Source organism: Bemisia tabaci, chromosome 4, assembly GCF_918797505.1.
Source record: "Bemisia tabaci chromosome 4, PGI_BMITA_v3".
Lineage (NCBI taxonomy): Eukaryota > Metazoa > Arthropoda > Insecta > Hemiptera > Aleyrodidae > Bemisia > Bemisia tabaci.
Window position 1 is genome coordinate 43,458,973 of NC_092796.1, and position 23,809 is coordinate 43,482,781.

At 36.7% G+C, this 23,809-nt stretch overlaps 1 protein-coding gene across 6 annotated transcripts; it reads left to right on the forward strand.

Annotated features, from left to right (window-relative positions):
• Positions 1-71: 71 nt before the first annotated feature.
• Positions 72-22,401, forward strand: LOC109037927 (uncharacterized protein CG7065). 6 transcript variants are annotated; one of them, XM_072299902.1, is made up of 11 exons: positions 72-284; positions 4,781-5,125; positions 9,236-9,485; positions 11,331-11,587; positions 12,830-13,044; positions 13,603-13,676; positions 14,165-14,264; positions 15,498-15,625; positions 17,098-17,251; positions 18,518-18,787; positions 19,681-22,401. In XM_072299902.1, the coding sequence occupies exons 2-11, from the start codon at positions 4,982-4,984 to the stop codon at positions 20,993-20,995; spliced, it is 2,907 nt and encodes a 968-aa protein (XP_072156003.1). In that variant the 5' UTR covers positions 72-284; positions 4,781-4,981; the 3' UTR covers positions 20,996-22,401. The 6 variants fall into 6 exon arrangements, with proteins under 6 accessions (XP_072156003.1, XP_072156005.1, XP_072156006.1 ...); XM_072299904.1 differs by having other exon boundaries at positions 15,501-15,625; XM_072299905.1 differs by having other exon boundaries at positions 14,213-14,264.
• The last annotated feature ends 1,408 nt before the right edge of the window (positions 22,402-23,809 follow it).

A 23,809-nucleotide genomic window follows, 5' to 3' on the forward strand; every position in this document is an offset into this window, starting at 1 on the left:
TTACAGGAAAAAATTTTGTCTCTGGAAAAAATAATGATGATCAACGCACAACACCTACCACCGTCACCGTCAACCACACTCACATTTGCAATTTGGGAAAATTTGCACCCCGACGCTAAGAATTTTCAGTTTCTTTCTATTGTTTTTGTGTAATTAAATTTTAATACAAGTGCGGGGCAGGCGCTGTATAATTTCGCGGCGCCTTCAGTACATCATTCAAGTTCTTCCCTCAGAGGCTTCTACGGAATTATCTCCGAGTCGGACCCCTCTCAGCTCTTTATCAGGTTTGTGAATTAGGCTCAACCTTTGCCATCATCACACTTTATTTATGAAGTACCTACACAATATAACCCAAGAGGATCACATCCTGTACTTAGCAGTATAATCTAACTGAACCCATCTGCTATGAAGTTTTGTCGGACTTCTTTCTGGTTTGAACGGTCGACACCATCACCTTTCAGCTGAGGCATTGGTAAGAACTTAGCGATTAAGTACATACATATTCAAGAATAAGAATCAAAATTATTGCGGCACAAACAAGTGGGGTGATCCAATGTCAGACCAAAATGCACCTCTTTTGGTGTCAGAAAGCTCTGATCACAGCGTAGTCGGGCAGTTGTCGACGTATGTTGTCACGGTTTTGCTGCGCTCCTTCTCTTTAAGCAACTCTCTTCGTCGAAGTTGAGACATCTCTCAAAATCATGCTCACACTAGATCATTTTACCAAGAAAGTTTAAAGTAACCAGGAAAGAAGCAATTTATTTACAGGAAGATTTTTTTTTTTATGTGTTTCATCAGATTTATTACAAATGTCAAAGGAAGAAAGGTTGTGAAGAGTTTAAACTTTTAAGAAACCTCTGGAGGATCTTGCTCCCTCAACTCCCTTTTTACCGGTAGGAGGTATCCTATTTCCCTGGGGACTCCATTTAGGGCACCCAGCTGGTATAATGTACTCTGGAACCAAATTCACTGGACGTCATCATCTGGTATAATTACTGAAACTGAGCAATATTGAAACGTTGATAAAAGAAAGATTGTGTGGAAATCACAACTTACTTTAAACTCACTAAATTTTTCTATCCTTTTCGTTCCTTTATTTTTTTGATGACCAAACTAATTTGACTGTACTTTTTTTTTTGGCAAAATTCAATTATTTCAGATGATGATGAGTACTTTTATCTTATTGTGTATATTGATGCTTGCCAAAATTCTATTCAAGGCCAGCAGGTCATGTGACTCGCATGAAAATTTTCATCCAGAGCATTGCCTAAGAAATTACTAACCCGAATGTTTTGACCGTTCATTGCCTAAGCTCTTAGTCGCGGAAAGAAAAACACTCCTTGTACTTACATATTTTCATAAAGGAAGCTTTAAGAATCTAGTCTCTACTATTTCAGGGGAAGCGTGCACTAGGAAGACCTCTGGACCGCGTAAAGTTCTATGCGTTTCGGAACTTACCGTCCTCTCGGTTTCATCACCTCTGGAGTGTCTTCCATTAATTTTTGAGTTATGTGAGGATTTGCAATACCAAGATTCCTTAAGCCAGAGTATAGCAACATGTTCAAATAAAGTTGTTTCTTAGGTCTTGATAGATTTTGTAACTCACATGTTTCATGTTTAATTCAGAACTATTTCTTATTGCACCTAAATTCCTGCACCTTGATCACACACAGGTACTACTGGCTTCCTGTTTTTCCATGTGCTTTCGGATGAGTGTGCACTGTATTTCTGTTTTCAGTTCAGGGAGATACTCCACGAAAAAATATCGATGTTTTTCGTCTGTTATGGGCTTGGGAACTTGAAAAGATAGTGGATACTGATGCCCCCCTACCGTTCGTTGATTCAAAAATTTCGCGTCTTTTTTTGTTGGAGGTGGGGGGAGGGAGGAGGAGGAGGAGGAAGGGCAGTAAATCAAACTTGACGAAGGCCCTTCGGTGTAATGTGCGCATTAGTTAAGCTATGGTTTTTTTATTTTTGGTTGTTTTTTTTTATGTGCAACGATAAATTAGATGAGGTAAGTTACAATGTTTTCAGGTTCTATCTATTTCATAAAACTAATTTTGCACTGATTCATATAGCGCAATGTAGGAAGTGATAATTTTTAGAAAAGGAAATTCCTGAAAATTAAGTGATTTTGATGGTCTGCCGAAACACTCCAAGGTGTCAAGTACTGTAGTGTAAAGCAATGCACCTGCTCTGCCCTTTGTGCTTCATTCTAAATTTTACATGAGAAAAGATTAGTGAGATCCAGATTCAAAAAGAAAGAAAGTACCTAATCTTCTCCTCCCAAAAAATTGTTAAATCTCTGAAACAGAGGGAAAGTGATCAGTGTAAGTGTCAGGGGGATCAACCAAGCAGGTTGCGGGCAAACTGTGAAAACCATCAAAGGTGTTGCCTGGCAGAAAGACTCTCCACTGCTCTTCTCACCACGAGAGTGTCACCTCAAGCCCAGATGTTGTGCCAAAACTAAGCGATGAAGAGAAAACAGTCGCGGCACGTTTTGGTCTCGGAAACAAGGTAGGGTCAAAGTGGCAGATAGGAACTTCAAGGGTGCAGAAGATACTTGTGCCTAAGAGCCCTGAAAAAATCCGTGTGTTGGAGAGGAAACTCAAAGTTAGCTTTTTTCCCAGCAAAAATTGAGGTGATTAAACCCCTGATAATCAGTGCAATTTTTGAAATTTTTTGGCTTTACACATTCTGTTGACCTTCTTGCAGAGTTGAAAAATTTTAAGGCTGAGATTGTGAGTAATTTTTGCTCTGGAACTCTCTGAAATTCAGCTGTAACTTATTATTGAAGGCCGTTTTAATTGTATACCAGTTCTCTGGCTGAAGTGTGCTGTGCACTCTAGCCAAAAATCAGTGAGATAAGTGGTTACTGGGCAAGAAGGTGAAGCAATAGCAGAAATCCTGGAGTTTTAATATTTCTGAATTTTTAAAAATGGAAATGTGGCAGAAATTTTCTGTACAGCCTAAAGTGGGTGCTATCAAAAGTTTTACTCTTCTAATTGTTCACCTCATCATAAGCTTTCATTTGAGCCAGATTTCAATGCCGTATCAATTCTTGTGGCTGCTCTTGAAAAGAATGATTGAACACTTCATGCAGAAATTTTGTAAGCATTAAGATTTATAATACTTACCGCCTAGAAAGAGGTAAAATTTGCCAGCTGTCGCCCAAGGAGTGTATCTACACTGTAATATCTCAAAATCTCTGCGTACTTATTATTTTTAAAACACATTACTTTTTGTCATGTGAGAAGGTAGCCGAAGTACTAAATAAAAGTGTTAGATTGACTCACGTAGAAAACTGTTTTATTCTTTGTCATCAAAGACCAATTAGACCAGTTTTTTATGTAAGAAAATCTTACACTTTTATTCAGCACTTAGGTCACCTCCGCACGTAACAAATTAAATACACAAGTGCTACTATTACGATGTTACGCCCTAAATAATCCTCACTCCCTTAGATTTGGATATTTTAGAGAGGCTTATCAGCAATGTAAACAACAATTGCATAAATACCCCGAAAAATTAGGAAAATGGTTCATTCGTCATAGATGGAAGGTTTGGAACACTACAATGTAGATACGCCTTTGTGTGCGGCAGGCAACTAATTTCCCAATGATTCCTGCAATTTTTACACTTTCATGTTAAAGGATATTTCTTGCCTCTGTATTAGTAGTAAACAAAACGAAATGGAATTATTTTTAAGGTCTTATGTATAGTGGTAAGTGGCTCCTATTGATTTTCAGTACCATCACCATCCAACATTTATGGGTTTCCTAGGCTTTACATTCTCTCTAAGGTGATTCAATGGACGCCATATTTTGCGTCAGAACAACATGCGATATATTGCATCGTTTGGTCCCATTTTTCCAGGTACTCATCATTCTTCTCGAATTTTGAGATCGCAATTTTGTTGCCAGGAGAATTCACATATCAATTTTGACACACAAATTCAACGTATTAAGGGCATGGTTTTTTTAGAGGAGAAATATCGCATTCGATACTGACATCGAAACTGCACTCAAATGCGATATTTTTCCTCCTATAAATTCACGCCTTTTATACGTTGAATTTGTTTGTCAAAATTGATAAGTTAATTCTTCAGTCTCCTGGTAACAGAATTGCGATCTCAAAATTCGAGAAAAATGACGAGTAGCTGAAAAAATGGGACCAATCGATGCAATATATCACATGTCATTCTGAAACAAACTATGGCATCCATCGAATCACCTTAACTCGTTCATGCAAGAGTCAAAACAATATTGTGAAATTCCAGGAAAAATTTCTGATGTCACTAGTTATTTTCCAAAAAATGGATTCGTTTTTAGAGTTAGAGGTTGTGCCACCAAGTCTCGAAATCAAAAATGCAAAATTTCCGGATTCCCACAGTTTATCATTTTTACCGCTACAACTCAGGGTTTAAAAAAAAGGAAGCTTAAAAATCATGTGTAGTCTTGATATGCCTAAACTAGATACTCGCTTTCCTATAAAGGTGAAAAAATTTCTTCAACCCTCTCTAAAATATATCCTAAAAGCCTAAGCTTTCAAGTCACTGACAGCAACAAAGTTAAGTGGCCGTTACTTTGTTTGTATTGGTTTTGATAAACTTCTCAATTCTTACTACAAAAATATTTATTCGTACCTGACTACGTAATGCCACCCAATCGTTTTTTGTTTTGTTTTTGTTGTTCATGCATTGATTGTCTCATTATTGCTGTAATAAAATGTCTCCAATTTTGATTCTAATGCCACAATTTATTTTTTCCTATGATTTCAGTGCGTTCGGTTTACCAACAGAGTTTTGTTCTTTAATTTTACCATCAGTGTTTATTTTATTCGTGCAACGTGCAAATTACGATCCACGTTTTGGTGCAAGTGTTGTGTTTCTTGACTTTTATCGTCGTAATTTACTACTATCGACAAGAGAGCTACAATGAAGCTATCTAGCTGATATCTTTATTTCACGTAGTATCCAAGGATGGAAAGCTACTCATACTCTGGGAACTCCGGTTTTTTCGATGATCTGGACATAGAAGGCCGAAATTTTGTCATTGATGAATGGCATGCTGAAGAACCATTTGCAAAGACAAACCCTGAAAATCCAGGCCCTATAGAGTCACCGGTAAGGTTGCTTTTTATACATTTTTTGTTTAATCTCTTAGATTTTTCCCTCAGTTCTCCTACCCTTAATGAAATTCTAAGAACTTCACTCCCCTTGAAGGCACTTCAATTTGTTGTCTCTCATTTTTTCCTCCTCTGATCGAGAGAAGGTACCTAATTTAGAATTTCAAAGCATGGTTATTTTTGCAGAGTTTCCAGAAAGACTCAGTTGAGTCAATTAGAATTTCCTAAGGCAGAGAAGCAAGTATTGTAGAAATAGATGAATTTTTAAAAGCGGTCCTCCGACTTCTCCATTAGTTCAGAATGTTAATTCACAAGTCAGCCTTTTTGCGTTACTGTGATCAGCAATTGTCCCCATTTTGAGCAATTTTCCACCAGCACCATCAAATATTAATTTTTCAACAAAGTTAATTGTAAGTTAGCATCTTTAAATATCTCATCCTTTGAAGTGACATTTATTTGGATAAGTGAATGCTTTTTTGGTTAAAGCAATTGATGAAACTTTTGTGTGGAAGCATTGGCTTCCAGAAACCTCAGATTGCTGACATCATAGAAAATCGTGGAAGCTGCTAACTTAGTCTGTTTTATGCTCTTTTTTATTTTTTTTTTTTTACTCTCCATCATACCTATTTTTAGAATTTTGAAAGGGTATTTAATTTTGGAGGCTCCCCAGTAAACTGCAACCAATTAACTGCGAAGCTATCTTAAGGACGTATATCGTAAGAGTCCCTGCCGAATGAGTTTGTGCACTTTTAGAGTGCAACAGGTGATCAGCTGTCTTCATTTTAGCATTGAAAGTAAACACAAGAATCAAGATGGTCTTCTGCCGCCATTTGAAAGGACATAAACCTATTTGGTGTGAACTCAACCAAAATCTCTGTTGTTGGTAGCAAAAAAGCTTTAAATACATTGGATGCTGTGAAGATGAAGAAATTTCATAAATCCTATTCGTTTTTAGAGGAAATGAAATACTCACTAGGTAAAGTGTGGTTAAAATTCCAAATCGATATAACCAGACGCGTGGCGTGAATTGAGATGTATCGATTGTTATGCCATTTAAACCTATGGTAAAGAATCGATGACTAAGGTGTTCGCTGCAAACACCCTGTTTATTGATCCTTTTCCATGGGTTTATGTGGCATAACAATCGATATATTGCAATTCACGCCACACTTCCGGATATAACCCAGAATTGTCTCAATGAAGTATAAGGAAGTGCAAGGTCTATGAACAAATTACGGAATTAGTCAATAAAGTGGTCAGTTAGAATTTACTGTCATAGATTTTTCCAAGATGTGCACGGATAGGGTTCATACAGAATGGAGCAGACTGTTCAATGTGCTTTTCAACTCATGACCATTTAAAAATAATCAGAAAATAAATTACTAACAGCTGAATCTTCTCTCTCCTGCTTTTTTTCCACCTTTAAAGTGTATCAGAATCAAACCTATTTTATCAAAAGCTTTTTAGTTTGATTAAATTTACCCTGAGTGATTGAACCAATATTTTTCTTAAGGGTTCTAGAGTTGAAGTGCAAAATCCGAGAAAAACAGGAAGAACTGTGCTGTCCAGTGTGCGCTTAGAAATTTGAGTCTAGAAAATGTGTGTGTCTGAAGAATATTTATTTGAACCGGGCTCAAAAGACTTAATAAGTCCAGGAGGAAAAAAGGATGTAAACTTGCTTTACAAAGGTCCCTTGTAATTCTGGTCAGATGTGAAATACTGAAGCTTGGGAGTCCAAGAAAATCAATCCTAAAACGACAAAAATCAATGCTGAATGATTGACGGGTTAATAATTTTAGAAAGAAACAAGCTCCTATTGTAGCATCGCATCATAGCGGAAAAAATCGGAAACCTGTACTCTCGTCTTTTGCTGCATTTCTGTTGGGTTTTCCCTGCATGAAAATATTTTTCTGCGAAAATTTGAAGTAATTGCTCCTTGTAATTTTTACCCTTGAAGCGAGATAATTTTTCCAGTAACTAGCGTTCCAACAGCTATTCTAAGAGGAATATCTTCCTCTTCACCTATCAAGAGATCGAAAATACTTTACAAAGGTCCCTTGTAATTCTGGTCAGATGTGAAATAAGCTTGAGAGTCAAAGAAAATCAATCCTAAAACAACAAAAATCAATAATGCTGAATGGTTGACAGTTTAATAATTTTATAAAGATACAAGCCTTTCATGGCTGAAAAGTGACATTTTTTTTCCATTTTTGAGGATAAGACTCATAATTCATTTTTCATAAGTTGTTCAAGAACCAATTTTTAGTTTAAGTTGAGGAAATTTTTTTTTAAAAAAATGGCTTTTCTCGCTTTTTTATTTGGTACAAAGTTATCAAATCTTTTTTAATTACCGGTAATTAAAAAAGAAAAATTGTAGATCTCCCGCCAATTTCGTGGTGATCCATCTTTTATTGTGCTTTTAATTTTTCTCATTAAGTTTGAATGAGTTCAAATGTATAAGTTAAAACATTTGCGGCAGCTTTTTGTCAATTTTCGGCAACAGTTCAGTAGTATGATGGTTGACTGCGATATCTGTGCGCATGAAGTTTTCATTATGGATGTAAAATATTTCTTTTATCAATTCTTAAAACAAACAGGTAAGTTTTGCAAGGAGAATTTTTATTTTTGACCTCTTGGTTGTAGCAAGAAAAGAAACTCCTAGTCTTTTCATTCTCTTAATACATGAAGAATTCTTCAATGGTCAATTTACCATTCATGAAAATTTTTAAGTATGCGCCGTGATTTTTCTTTTAAGTTTGAATTGCAATCCTTTCACTTGTTTAAATTAAAAAGATTTTTGGTATGATCATGATTGCATTGCTTCTGTGGAGCAAAATCTGGATTAAGGCCTTTCACCTGATCGAATAAAATAATTCTCTTCTATGCAATTTCATTTTACACTTTTATCCTAACTCACAGCTACAGATAAATATTTATAGAGGCGCGTGAGACAAATATATGTTTCATGTATCTATCTAAATCTTCTTGTAATGTTATCCTCTTGTTTGACGGTTTTTTTTCCAGGAGAGATCAGTCTCTGACTGGTTAAGTGAAATTTAGTTGATAATGTGAAGTGATTTTGGTTTATTTTCTACTTAAATTGTGCGCAATGTTATGTATTGTTCACGTGCTTTTCTGGATCTTTCCTGAATACAGCGGTGGATGTTTCTACTCACCTTCCAACTTCACGAAATCAAAAAGACGTGTCTCACATAATGATTAGTCTTTTCGTCCGTTTTGAGATACTAATCACCTGTCATTCAGAATTGTCATGCTGAAATTAGAGCAGTCTCATGGCTGCTGCTTTTAAAGACAATCCAAGATTTTAAATACTGGAGGAACACTCAAAGTATTTAACTTCTGGGCTAATTTGACATACTTTTCTCTCTCTGAAACGTCTTCAGCTGTAGGTTCATAAACTGATATCCTGTCATTTCAGGCGGTAAGCATTAAGTCCAAGGAGGGAGGCTTTGAGGTAAAGTAGAGCAAAAATCTACTTGAGTTCTTTACGAAGGTATTGATTCCTTTTGAACATCGAACATAAACTGCACCAACAGTAGTGATCCATGATGGATTTCATAAGTGGGATTCTTGGAATGTACCAGCTTTAGGATTCTCGGGTAGCTCCGCCCTGATCGGTGGGCTCCTAAAAATGTTATCTCGTTAGATGACTTAACTGTGGAAATTAATTTAACTGTATGGCAGCATTAAATCGTCTCAGGAAATAGCAATATGGCTGCCTGATTAAGAAAATTGTTCCCAGATTTCTCTCAGAACTTATGAACGCCAGCATAAATTCTATGTCTTGAGTGATAAGAACAAACCTTTCCATATAAGTGTTGCTTAGTGTGAAAGTTGCTCACAAGCAGTAGGTAATCTTGGGGGAGTTAAGGTTCTTTCATGCGGTTGGCTTGAAATAAAATTTTTTTCATGTACCTTTATTCTATGATGAAGAAGGTAGAAAAAGCCTATGCTAGTGCCGCGATCATGTCTTCATCTTTACTGCATATCAAAATCATTACCCTTGATTTGTTTGATTTCTCATATTTCTCTTACCTTTCGAACAGTGTGTATAGAGTGTAACACATCTTTTATCTGTTCCATCCAGCCGGCCGTCTCAAAAGATCCAAAAAGCGAAAATGATGAGAAGAAGTGGCTCCTCACAGTTGTCAAGCTTGACGATGGCACAATGGGCTTTGCTCACACAGTTGACTCGATCGGTGTCATGTGGCGATGCCACCCTTGCAACATGGTCTTCGAAGGCAAGGACATGTTTCAGGAACACATCAATACAGAGAAGCATAAAACGGTTATGGCCCGACCACATCACAAGAAAGTCTTTTTCACGAAACTCGTCGGTAAGTTATGAAAGTAAATGCATTTCAGTTGATTAGTGTAGCTTGTAGCAGCTCATTTTAGGAAGGGATTCACCCCCCCTCAGGGTCTTTAAGTTTCTGCAGTGCAATTGTGCATTTATGAAGTTTGATTGTGCTGTCTTTGTCTTTGCATTGATTTGAATATCATTGATTGACTAGAATATGAGCCTCAAAAAAAATAATCTTAAATGTATAAGAAGTATGCTCTTTTATTATCTTTTAAAAATAACAATTTTGTTCACAAGATAAAAATTCAGATCAAACATGCTTAATATTTTAGAAAATGTCAGTCCAGGTATCGAGCTGATAGTGTAGATTGGAATAGCATTAAGTAAAGTTTCCGCTATCTCTGGTAACTTTCTACCTTTCTTCCAAGCACTTCTCCCTCCACTGATAATGCCATAGGTGAAATCGATAGTATTATAAATTATATTGGAAATATTATCGGTTTCAGTGATTAGTGCTTTCACTAAAGTTTTGACCTATCAGAAAAGGGTGTTGTAGTTCAGTAAACTACAAGGGAGAATTTTGATTCCAAAATTAGTCAAAATCCTCTGGATGCTAAAACTTAAATTGCTATTAAGGTGATTCGATGGACGCCATTTTTTGTGTCAGAGCGACAAGCGATATATTGCATCGATTTGTTCTATAATTTCAGCTACTTGTCATTTGTTTCGAATTTTAAGATCGCACTTCTATTGACATGAGACTAAAGAATTCATGTACCAAATTTGATCAAGAAATTTGACGTATTAAAGGCGTGGTTTTTTCAGAGGAAAAGTATTGCATTCGAGTGCAGTTTTGATATCAGTATCGAATGCAATATTTTTCCTCTTAAAAAACCAAGCCTTTAATACGTTAAATTACTTGATCAAATTTGGTACATGAATTCTTGTGCGAATAGCACCAATGCGATATATCGCACGCCGCTCTTGACACATAAAATGGCGTCCAATAAATCACCTTAATGTTGATTTAGCATTGATTTTGCCACAAAAACCAACAAAAGTAATATTAGGTTGGATGGAATACTGTCAGCAAATTTGGGTCTTATGGATTTGTATCGTAATAATATTTAAAAGTAAAGAATGGACCACTAGACAAAGTAAGAATTTTAGCATTTTGATACGTGTCTCTTACCCAAAATTTCGTGTAAAACACGATGCATACAACGAAAATTACCGAAATCAACTTCTTACGAAGATATTTAATGATTCTTGATGCGTGAAATCAAACCACCCGCTCATGAAAACTCAATGCTCTACGTGATTCACATCGCGCGCTAAACGTTATCATGACTGTCTCTACGATATACAAATCTGGCAACCTCAATCTTGACGCTTTGGCTCAGCTGTAGCAAATTGCTTATAGTTTGAACAACACATGTTGGGACATGAACATTGCTCGACTGAAAAGCTTGTTGAAACCGTTGTAGTGCGCGATTTGACTCACGTAGAGCTTTGAGTTTCTTGTCAGCGGGCAGTTCAAATACCTCGTAACCAATGTGAAGTAAAAACGTGAATATCTTCGTTAGGAGTTGGTTTCAGTAATTTTCGTTGTGCAAATCGTCTTCTACGTGAAATTTTGACTGGGAAACATGTATCAGAATGCTTAAATTCGTATCTTGCCCAGTGGTCCATTATCAATTTTGATGCAGCAAGGAAAATGAAAATTTTTAATATAAAAGCTAAGATTACTTTAACAGATAACAACTTTCTCCAAAAGACTTTCTAATCGCTGAGAAAAATCGACGTTTAGGAATCAAATTTGTCTTTTTAGAGCTTTTTACCTGTCATTCATATAACTGATAATTTTATTCCCCAACAGTCGAGGCACCTCACATTGAACCAGGCGAGCCTGTGCCACCCGGGTTTGAGGACATCATACAAGATGTGTGTCAACTTCAATCAGCCTTAGACGAATTCAATGAAGCGCCAATCATAGGATTGGAATTCCTTGTTGAGCTGACAAATCCAGATCCAGCTAATGAGCCCCGCTACATTTGCTTGTTATGTGACAAGAGAGGTGATCCGCGCAGCATTCTCAAGCACATGACCAGTCAGAGTCATTACCAAAAGTACTTGGTAAGTCTTTAGTGCTGGTTTAAAAAATCATCTTTAACATGTTCATTGTCAATGTGTTCTTGGGAAATTGTTCCTGTCAGGCCAGTAAGACGAGTGAAAAACAGCAGAATTCCAGCGCTTTAAACCATGGTCTCCGTTGATCGCCGTGATGCTAGCGCTTTTTGCTGATCGTAAGGTCATATACATAACATTATACCATACACCTTTTTACAGTTAGTTCTTTAGAGGGCCCTTAGACACTGTTATAGCACGTCAGCATGTTCAAAACACCATGGCCACTTTGACCGTAAGGCTTGGTGCCAGTTGCAAAAAGATGGTCTCTGTTATCAGCTTATCAGGGAATGTATTTCGGGAAATGGGTCAATTTAGCTGAATACAGAATCGTGTTTTGATAGTTTGAGCTTCTAAATCAGCAAATAATAATAAAATGTGTTCAAACGTCAAGTTTCTACGTCCACTATTACAAGAGATATCGCTCATTGAAAAACACAGCGCTTGAAATCATCCACCACGGTTGTTTTCTCCATTTTAGTTTCATCAATCGGTGAGACGCCCATTTGCACTGGTTTCTCAACGTAGAAAACGGATGAAACCAAGGAGGAAGAAACCATGGTTGCTATACTGCGGTGGATGATGTCATAAATGTTGTATTTTGATGAGCAATATCTCTATCACTCAATACAATTAAACTAGGCGTTTGAACAAATCTTAATATTTTTTTGCCAATCTATGAGTTCAAACCATCAAAACACGATTCTACGATCAGGACAAGCGATTCATTAGGAACAATTAGATTGTTTGTAGTATTTTCGTTTTTGCCTGTACTGGGATTTTCACAACATAATGAAATGAAACCAATTTCAATTACATTGTAATAAAAGAAGAAGATTTCTCCTCTTTCATGCTTTTCTTCAGCTGATCATATGTAGAGCTGTTACAATTTCATTTGGACTCAAATCAGAATCTCTTCTGCAAGCTTGTCTCTCAGAAGTCAGCCAAGCGCAAATTTAGTCTTGTAAGACTGAGTCTCCAATTTTAAATTGGGTAGAATTTTTAGCTTGTGGATAAAAGAAGCAGTTGCTTTAGCCCTCAGTAAAAAGTCGATGAACAAACTTTTGTTTCAAAGATCTTAATCAATAAGATGATAGAGGGCAAGTAAGTAGCCTGTATCTTAGAAGTACCTCTCACTAATTATATTCCATTCTTTGAAAACTCATCAGATTTTTTTTCTGTACTTTCCAGGGACGGTATTTTCGGTTGGTCTATGTGGCTCTGAACAACATTCCAAAACAACCCAGCTATAAAAATGGGCTCTGCCTACTAACTCAATACATTGTAGGGAAAATCGAAGAGCGCTTCGGACGTCTGAGACCCAAAGTCATGGAGGAAATAAAATTCAATCAGCCAGGTGAAAGAGCAGAACTAACCGCCAAAATTGATGGAGAAAGGCACTTCAGGTAAGTGTGGCCGCAAAGTTGTCTTATTTTTATAGTCTATTTTCATACATTCTATAAGCTTAGTTATTATGTAGAAACAACTATTTAACTTGGAGAACGGAAAACTGAAAGCGAGCGCAGACCCTTATTTTTTTTCCAGTCATTATTTTCCCTTCGATTTAAATTGTCAGTGCAAAACTTCTGTAGCCTGAGGCTGCAGTACATAGCACATGAGAATATCTTCGGAATGTGACAAAAAATTAATTTTCTTGAGACCGATAACCTCTGAAATACATTCAATAAAAATGCTTTTCATGGCTTTTGGTATGCCGTGTGTAGTATTTTTCAAGGGAAAACATGCAGACAAATTCGCAATAAACGTTTCTGAATATTTATTTCCTTGATAAGTTATCTAAATGATTGAAAGTGATTATCAATCTTTAAACTGAGAAGGCCGAAACACAAGTAAAAGTATAGAGTTGAAAGAAGCGGTTATTCTATGTATCATTTGTGAATACTTGGCTCCCTTGCTCAGCCATTTTTTAATGTATCTCTCATCAAATCTATTATATGTTACAGGGAAACTGATGAGGATAATTTTGCAGAATTAGTTGATGTCAAATATGTGAAAGATCCTAGACTTCTTAGACCTGGTAAGAATTTTTCCCAGCAAAATGCTGTTCATATTGCGATTTTAAGGCATTGACGGAATGACGGGTCAGTCATTTATCATAATATTAAGTTTTGATTTTTGAGTCTCATAGAGCAGGGAATAACAAGACCCATTGCAATGCTTAAGTCTATTCTCAATAACAATAATATTCAAAAAAAGGCAGTGTACAGTGTACTCTTAGCGAAGCACTGTATATAATTTCATTCATCACTTTTGTATAATTATGATCAGTGATAATTGAAAGTTGTACTGGCGATTCTACCAACATTGTAAGTGATGTCATTTATCATGTATGTATTTCATAGTGCGGTATTTCCATCAATATTTTACGTAGAAACTCGGCAGCTCAACATATCTTGTTATTAATTCCTGCAAGACTTTACTATGAAAAGCAATTCAATTACACTTGCCACTTAATTATCTAGGTTGTTATTACCTTAATAATTTCATTTTTATTTGTACTTGTAGTCAGTCAATGGCCTCCTCATTTACATCCTTCTTATTCTCTTTCTACAGTTGAACCACCACCACCAAGTCATGATCCAGCGGAAGAGAACTCCAAAAGCAGGTGTGTATGTATTTACTTTCGAGAGACAGGGGGTGGGGGGGGGGGGTGGGTTTGATTAAAAATTATTACTCTCTCTCCTATGGTTTTTTCACTTCAAAGTGTGAGGGAGGTTTTGCTAGTTTACCGAATAATTTGGGCCTAAATGTCTTAGCCAAAGCTGCTGCTTTTGGAAAAAAACAAAGCTTTAAAATTTCAGGGTGTCTACCAGTCCGTAAAGTCCGGAAAAAGTACGCATTTTTTAAGGTCGGTCCGTAAGCACCTTAAAAGTACGTAAATCTCGCGGAAGGTCCGTAATTTTTGGCGCTTCGCGCTGCGCGTTCAGTTCGATCGCCTGATAGTTAAGCAACCCTCTGTGGGTTGTCCGTCAGGCGTATTAGTGCAATGTCAGCCCATAAAAGCGCGGTTGTTGTAGAGGAGCGGAATAAGGCATTTCCCTAGATTTGACGGAAACAGTCGAAAAGGCCACGGGAATAGCCGAAGTAAAGCGCGCAGCAGTGCCAAAATTGAAGAATTGCGATACATATCGAAAAGGTACTTAAAAAGTACCTAATTTTTCCCCAAGGCGAGGTACTTAAATTTTTCTTTAAGTACCTAAAAAGTACTGAAAAAGTACTTATTTTATCTTTTTGGACCTCAGTAGACACCCTGAATTTGCTTAGTGGGAAAATCAAAAGAGAAAGGTGGGGAAAAAAAACGTAACAGAGTTTTTCTTTTTTTCTATGTATTTCTCTGCACCAGGTATTGAAATCAAAAATAATTTCTTTAAATCAAATTGCACGCCGACATTCAAATCTCCTGAACAGTAGTTTCTCTCTTGTAACCAAATACAAACAGGGTGGCTGGATTTCCAAAAGTCAGGGGAAACATGGTGTGATCAGTAAATTTTACTCAACTATAAAAGTCATGGGAAAAAATCTGGAAACTTTGCCGTCAAATGTTGAATTTTCATATTCTTGGATGACTGCAACGGCATCCATGAGCCCTAAACAGATTTCGTCTTTTGACGAGTATTTTACTGCCAATTATTACCAAATAATCTGAGGAAAATCAGGAATTTTTTTACTCAATAATATTGATAAGTTGGGATGACACCCATTTAAAATTTCAAGAAACTAGTCATCCCACTATAGCACTAAAGTAGACTCACAGAGAATATTGCCATGTCAAGTCTTGCGGCTGACTTCAGTTTATAGTTATAGTTACATGAATATCATATACATTGAATGTTTTTAGCAGCACCAGTAGTGATAAAGGTCGAGTTCCTTTCAAGTCTAAACCAGTTACAGGGAATATCCGAAAACGTCAAGAGTCTCCAGAAGTTGTTACCCTCGGTGAAAATTCTCCAGATAGTAAAAGTGAATGTAAGTTTTTCATTTTCTAATTTAAAATTTGTAAGTTCCTTTTTGCTAGTGGCTAGGCTTATTTCATTTGTGTCCAACGTCAAATAGATCAGATTGATTGAGTGACAAGATCTTACTGCATCAGACATCTTGAATTGAACCACCCCAAAAATTAGTCCCCATTGCTGTTAGAATTCAAACCATTTTTTCTGCTCACATCTTGAGGAATTATAAAAGTTCTGGCCTGTTCCATTTTTCCAAGCCAAGCTGGCGTGGTGTAAGGCGTTGGTAAATGTTCTTAATACATATACCAATGAGCAATATTGCTACTTGAATTTTTTCCAAATAGTTTCAATGACTATTATTGTTAGGTATTAAGGGGTTGAAAAATGTTTCCTTTTCAAATATTTACAGGATCCTTAAGGGAGAATCCCAAATTTTCATGACCCAAAAATTTGTTCAGATAACTGAAAATTGAAGTAAATCTAGAAAAAATTACTACACTTTGAAAGTGCCTCCAGCAAAATGAAATACACCCCTACAATAAAGCTACCAAGAATCTTTAAATACTTTCCTGCTTCTCCAATTAAGACCCATTCAGCTGTGCTAAGGAAAAACGCTGTTAAAAAATTTGAGAGCTTTTAGATGCCCCTGTATAAAACAAGTATTTTTAATAAGGAAAGTCGTGTTAAAATTTTCAGATATTTTAGATTGAACTGAAAACAAAATTTTCTGAAAAATTAGAAAAAGGTTTACAACATCTCCATCAAATTCGTATTTTATGAAAGGAATTGTGGCAATGCCTGAAGGTTCATATGGCCTTTGTTATGGCCATATGGATATGTTCTCCTAGTTTATCATTATTCTATACACAGGTGCTTTTTTGGATCTCGCTGTAGCCATAGCCCTCAAACTTACTCAACCAAACTTATCCACATTTAGGTAGTTATGTATAAAGGGCCACTGCTACCATATAAGTTGCTATACCACATAAGTTGCTATGAAAAATTGTAGATATTGTATCTCTATAGTCCTGTACAGGCCATTACAGTGTCATGGCCACCTGAAGGAAATAGAAAAAAAAAAAGAAAACAATTCACAACCATATCAAATCCATAACATGAATACATTGTGAAGTTGGGAACCTTTCAATGTGATTTTCTCCAAACAGGGTTTTGCCACGGAGCCCTTCTGCCGTTTTGGTCTCTTGGCCTATGAATTTTGGTAACAGTATTAAGCTGAGGAAAGCAAATTATGAATACTGTCTGTCCAAACAGGTGATTAGTGAAAATCTTGAAACCTTACTCTGAAAAATTGGAAAATTTAATCTAATCATCTTGGTGACTCACAAGTTTTCACAGACTTCCATGCAAGATCCCTTGCCCTCAGCAACTTGGCATTAACCTTTGATAAATCCACTTCATTTAAAAGCATTCAAGTTTCAACTGTTTGCCAGTTTTGTTCTCTATTTTCTGCTTTTACTTTGTCTACAGCAAAAAAGTCACGAAAATCTTTATCTCCATTGTCTCCTGATGACTCCCCGCAAGACTCAAGACGCTCAAGAGATAGACAACGCTCCAGATCCAGGCGGCGATCACGATCCCGCTCTTTGTCCAGAGGTCGTTATGGTGGTGGAGGTGGAAGACGGTAAGGCATTTGCAATATTTTATCTAAGTTCACTGTATTTAGCAGTAAAACACTCTGTAGAGTTGAAAGGTAACATAATGAGTCAGTGGGAATATAATTTCCGTCCTGTAAGTGTGAGATTTTAGGATTTGGAGACTAGGTGACTCACGCGAAGAGAGGCCAGGAATTTTCTTGATTTTAAACAGGGTGTCTAGCATCAGGAAAAACAGGAAAATATCAGGAATTTTTGCCGATCAGGAAAATCGGAAAAATCGGAGATTTTATCAGAAATTTTTCTCATGTGAATCTCCACAGCGGAGAAAGTCTTACTGCTTTTTGCCTACCGTGCCTGGAGTCGAGAAAAATCAAGAAAATGTCAGGAATTTTCAAAATGAAAAAATCAGGAATTTTATTATTAAATATCAGGAAAAATCAGAAAAATATCAGGATTTTTCAAAATTAAAAAATACTAGACATCCTGTAAAACATCTTGAAGAGAAAAAAATCTTTAAGAAATATATACTAGAAAACAGAATTTTCAGTTGAGGATGTTCAATGGCTTTTGCATCAGTTATTGCAATGCAGGGATGACTGGGTTCAATAATAATGAAGTGATAATAGTCAACAGCATAAAAAAAGGCGACAGATGGGCGAGTAAGGTGCGCAACTTGATCTATTGTTCAAGGGTTGAAATACAGATATATGTACAAATCCTAAGGACCTGGGCTCATCGAAGTCGTTCAACCCTCAGGCAATAGATCGAGCCGCTCACCTGACTTCATGCATCACTTGCTACTTTTCATGTCGAAGACCATAGAAGCTATATTTTTCATTGATCTTCAATGCCTAGTAAGATTATTTCAATTTATATATGTAACATTGAAGGAAAACAACAAAGAAAGAAGGTGTTGTATTAGCAGTAACTCTCTAATAATTAGCATGAATCTTAATGAGTCTGATCTTTGACCAGTGTAGTTTTTCTTTTATGAAAGAAAAATATTTATTCATGCAATCATAATAAAATAATGAGACCTTTGAGGATGGGAAGTTGAGTCAGGACAAGGAGTTGGGGTTTTGAAAAGAGGTCGCATTACTGGAGAAAGTTAAAGACATGATCGGGATTAAAAACTTATCTGTCACTAGATAACTATCCTAAAAAGAGATATCCTAAACGAGAGATGAGATTGTACCCCTTCTGTTGAAAAATAAACACTAGGTCTCTCGGGTTTTGTTTTCATGCTTTTTTGACATCTTAAATTTGTTGCCTTAACGGAGTTCTTTGTACAGGTTGCCGTATCGACGATCTCGTTCGCCTAGTTATCCTCGCAATCTCTCCCGTCGAAGCAGATCTCCAAGACGAATGAGGTATTCGCCTGGACCACGCCATAGACGAGACGGGAGACGCTATTCCAGGTCACGCTCCAAATCACGTTCCAGGCACCGGTCTCCACCATCATTCAGGCAACGCAGGTCCCGTTCTCGTTCTCCGTACAGGCCAAGATATAGACAACGTTCTCCGGTATATAGAGACTCAAGACCGAGGTATCCTGATGAAAGGTGAGTTTTCATAAGTGCTCCTGCAGAGGATATTTCTTTTGGATTCTTGTCATTAAAGGACCCTGTCGAAGAAAATCAGATACATCAATTATTAGTTGACAATTTTGAGTCCCATTTTAAAGATTCTAGTACTCGCAAATGCTGAGTCAGTAGCATATCAATACCACCTCGTACAAGTTGACAATACTGGGTTTTTTCATGTTCACATATCAAAGTGGAAACAGCCGGGAAAAATCTGGGAAAGACAACCAAATTTTAATCTGATATCAAACAATAATGAAATTTAGAAGGCACGGAATTCCCTGGTTTTAAGTGCAGGGTCCTGTTTTTATTCGGCATGAAGACTGTATTAATTGTAAGACATTATTCATTATGTAGGTATCAAAATTCCCAGGATTTAGTTCAACAAAGTGATTTAAGTCTAGTACATATGTCTAGTATATATAGTACTGGAGGATCTCCAACAATGGTCAAGGGATTTCTTTTTTTTTTTTTTAATAATCAGAGTAAAGTCAATGAGTTTTGCCAAAATTCGTTGGGGCGAGGGGAAAAGTCCTAAATTTTGGATGTTTAAAATTTTTCAGCAATAGGAAGTTATGATGCATGTAGCTGCATTTTTGCTGGACAGGATGCATAACCCTGCCAAAATTGCAGGAGTTGAGTTCAGTTGACATTAACTGCATACTAGAACGTGCCTTGATTTAACAACAATCTAGATCAAACAGCAATTTTTGCCTCATCTGAAAGTTGTTATGTGGAGGTTTTACCGGATTCATAATACTTTAGAATTTAAGAAAATTGGTGATTATTTCAAGTGCCCAAAAATTTATAGGCAGATATGTAAAGAAAAATTTCTACTGACAGTTTTTATCATTATGTATTATTGTTTTCAGGCATGTATACAGGAGGGAATCAATCTCTAGACGTGAAAAACTGAGTGAAGAATTGAAAGGCTTGGAAAGTAAACTGCTAAGTAAACTCAAGTATTATGAAAAGAACCCAGAGAAACACCCCATGTATCCGGAGGAGTGGAAATTATTCTGGAACCGAAGATTCAAGGAGCTCCAAGCATCTGGAGTTGATCCACTTCAACACGATTTTAAGCCAGAATGGATTGAATTTTGGACCAAGAAGATGGTGGAACTACACGAAGAAGATTTGAAGAAACAGACAGCTGAACTGAAAAAGAAAATAGAGGCTGAAATTGAACTCGACAAAGAGCGCACAACTGAACGAAGTAGAAACTCCAGAAGTCAAGAGAGGACTCGAAATACAAGTCGAGATAGAAGTCGAGAATCTAGTCGCCCACGTCAGCCAGATGTTTCAGTAAATGATATGAAGAACCTATGGAAAGCTTACACTGGCACAGAGATAAAAGTTGATTCTAATTCGAAGCGTTCCCCCTCACCTTGGGAAGATCCTAATTCTAAAGAGAAGAAAACAAAGAAAGAGTTGGCCCTAGAGCCTCTTGGATCTCCAATTTCAGATGATGAAGTTGATTTAGGTGATGATTTAGATAACATTTCAGAAAAAAGTATACCTGAAGTAACGTATGCCCCACCAAGACATTATTATCATCAAATGTATGATGAGAGAGGAATGCCTGTTTCATCGATGTATGCCCAAACCATGGCTAGATTCCCGAGGAAAGCAATGCCATTCGCCAAAGAACCGCTCAACGTCATCACAGTCATTAGAAGCATAAGTGTCCTAGAAGATCAGCTTGGTCCCTCTCTGGGTCCAAAAATTGTTGATTTACTGTCCTGCGCATTGGCTCTAGAAAAAGAGAAACCAAAATCTTCAGCTACTTTGTTGACAAATGCAAATATGGTTTTATTGGAAACAGTCAAAGAAAAGTTAAAAGGTCAATTTTTGGCACGGGTGATTCCCGGCAACTTGGTGGGGGCTGCAAAGCACGCTATTGCCAACATTGATGAATTGGTTAGGTTGGCTCCCCGAGCGCCATCTCCACCTAAGTTCACGCCAACCCCTGTTTTTGACAAACCCACGGATCCAATTCCTGTTCCAGGGGTAGGAACAGTAGACAAAGTTGCCATTGCTAATCAGATTGCAGCAACACTCACCGCTCAAGGAAGGACTGATGTTTCACAAGAAGAGTTAGAAATGTTAATCAACGCTGTTGTAGGAATGAGGGAGGCTGAAGCTCAAAGCGGTTCTGCAAATGTAAATGTGGAGCAGGTTATATGACCCGCAGCCGGCGCAAGGTCGCAAGACCCTGCGCCGCAGTACTCATCTAACAGCACATCTGCAGCTGTCTTTGCTCCTCCGAATCATGACTCAAAACAGGAGTTCCCTCCTAGCAGCACCGCTGGATCTCATTTCACTCAGACACAAGCTAGTGCACCTCACTACACTTCGGGCAGCAGTATCCCCCCTCAATTTCCTAGAAACCTTGATTCAGTGCTAAACTTCCCTCATGATAGGGCTGCAAACTCACAATATTCTCAAGATGGAGCAGTCGACCCAGTGCCAGCATATTCTTTTGCCAGTAGTGGTGCCTCCAAATACTCGCAAAACCGGGAATCAGTATCACCATACCCTCAGGCTAATACCACTACATCCCAGTACTCTCACAATTCTGAACCTGATCCTCCTTATACCCAAAGCAGTAGTGCTGTATCTCCGCCCAACAGTGACTCCTTATCACAGTTCCCTCCCAATTCTGTTGTACCGCAGTACTCTGATGAGTTTGATTCCGACTCAGATGATGAGCGTTTTGATCAGTTGTAGCAGTAAAAGATATTTCTCCAAATTCAGGGATAACGCGATCAAGTGGAGTACTTAAAGCCTCGTCTAATGCATGATCTGTCAGTTCAAGTGATTTTAAGCCTAGTTTTGATAAAAAAATGAAAAAAAATCATATGCTCGTATGTTCATTGAGTGTTAAGTTTAAGCACAAATTGGTTGTCTGTGATTTACACTGTACTAAGACTGATCCAGTCACTTAACTGACTAAGGTGATAGGGAGTACATGTAACTTTTTTTATCTTTATCTGAGCAAGGTTTCTAGTGTCATGTTCCTCTCTTAAGAAGGAAATTTACTGAATATGATTGAAGGTTAAAGAAGGGATATGATTTTTGTTCAAATCAGCTGCTTCCTGCACAAACACTGTTCGATTGCGGAGGTGTCATATGATTAATCAAAGATATTGTACTGCTGATTAAGTTGCTCAAAGCAAAAAGAACTTTTTATTTTGTACTGTTGCATGCTGGACCAAAAATAAATTGATGCAATGAGAATAACTCAATTTGCAACTGAAATGGACTATGGCAGCCACAACTAGGATTGTTCAGCAGCCTTTTATACATGAATCAGTAGGCACCATGACCCAAAAGAGAATACAAAATCCAGTGGTTCCAGTATTTGCCTATTTTGAACTGCCCAAAATCTATGGAGTAGTTGACGGTGGGCCCATTTCACCCTGGAAGTAGTTTTTCCATTGAATTTTCTTCTAATTGGTTGACAAAATTGGAAACGATAAGTAGGACACCAAAACTACTAACGTCACAAAGCTTTTTTATCAGAGAATTTTTTCCATCTCAATTCTTTTTCAAAGGATAATTGACTGTCCGGTTTTGATTTTAAGTGCAATGTTTTGTTTGATAACATTTTTATCCTAAAATTTCCCCTGTCAAAAATTTTGAATCTTATCCTGTAAATTATCACTTTTTAGTCAAGATCATGCTTGTCTATCATGAAGAAGTTGTTCTTGTTTGACCGATCAATTTGATCTGATTATTTCAAGTACAATCAAATCTTTTAAGTTACTGTTTTTTTCAAAGTCAAACTTTCTTAATTCTTACCTGTGACTTCCATTTCATTCTAATCTAAGTCTCTTGTTTCTTTTTGAACAAGATCATCAAATCTTATGTTCTTGTTTTAATTATTTGTGTGATCTCTCAAACCTTAGAAAGGAAAGGTTTACTCCAACATGTCCGAAAAATCATTTTAAATGCTTCTAACTGATTCTCTCTATTTCTAAATCGATATTCTCTGAGACAAAATTTACTTTTAAAGTAATAAGACATTCTGATATATTTTCCATCAGAAAAATATCAAATGAAAAGAACTTGTCAAATTCTATTTTGCATGTAAAGTTTTTTTTCCTCCAATGATGATTTTATATGCACTGTTGCATGCTGGGCAGACTGTAAATAATGATATTGTAAAAAAGTTCTATGTGTGTATATCTTTAAGAGAAAATTATTAAAAACTTTGGCTGATACCTTATTTATGTTTTATTATTCCAAAGCCGTTGTAATTAGCGCAATATTAGTAAATGGTGCTAATGCCTCTAATTTCCAGTTTAAAAAGTAGTAAACATATTAGCACTCATTTAAGGATCTCTATAGTCGAACACCAAATACCTTTGATAGCGTCACTAAGTTATTCGTAGTATTACTTGAATTCTTCTCTATGAGAATTCAAATGCACCGTTATCGTTCTATTCTCTGCTGAATTATTAGGAATAGTAAGACGGAATTTAAGGCAAATTGTAGTTAAATAAAGCGTATGTCTCTATTAATATGTATAGGTACATGCTGCTTGGTCAAAAATGTCCTCATTTGTCCCTAGTGTTAGCTCAGCCTTAAAGTTAATGTTGGAACTTAAAAATATCAGACCTCCCTTAAAATCTGAGTCTTATGTAATCATAAAAAAGCAATGGTTGGTATTAGTAAAAGAGAAGGATCAAATGGACCGATTTGACCAGAATGAACCTAACTGCATTTAATGGTGCTTAATTTCCTCTTAACTTTTAATTTTTTAACATAAAACTAAACTACTTAACGCCTTATAACTTCCTGTGAACTCAGCCTAGATTATGAAGAAGATACGAAGTTTCAAGTTTCAATCATACTTAGTTTTCTTTTTGGAAAAAGAGAGATGAAAGAAAACTAGGCAATGTCTGATGTAGTTAATAAGTTGATTCCCGTTAAATCTGCACAATAAATGTTCGTTTTTTCACAAGAAAAGTTTGAGGCATTATTCTTTGGTTTCAA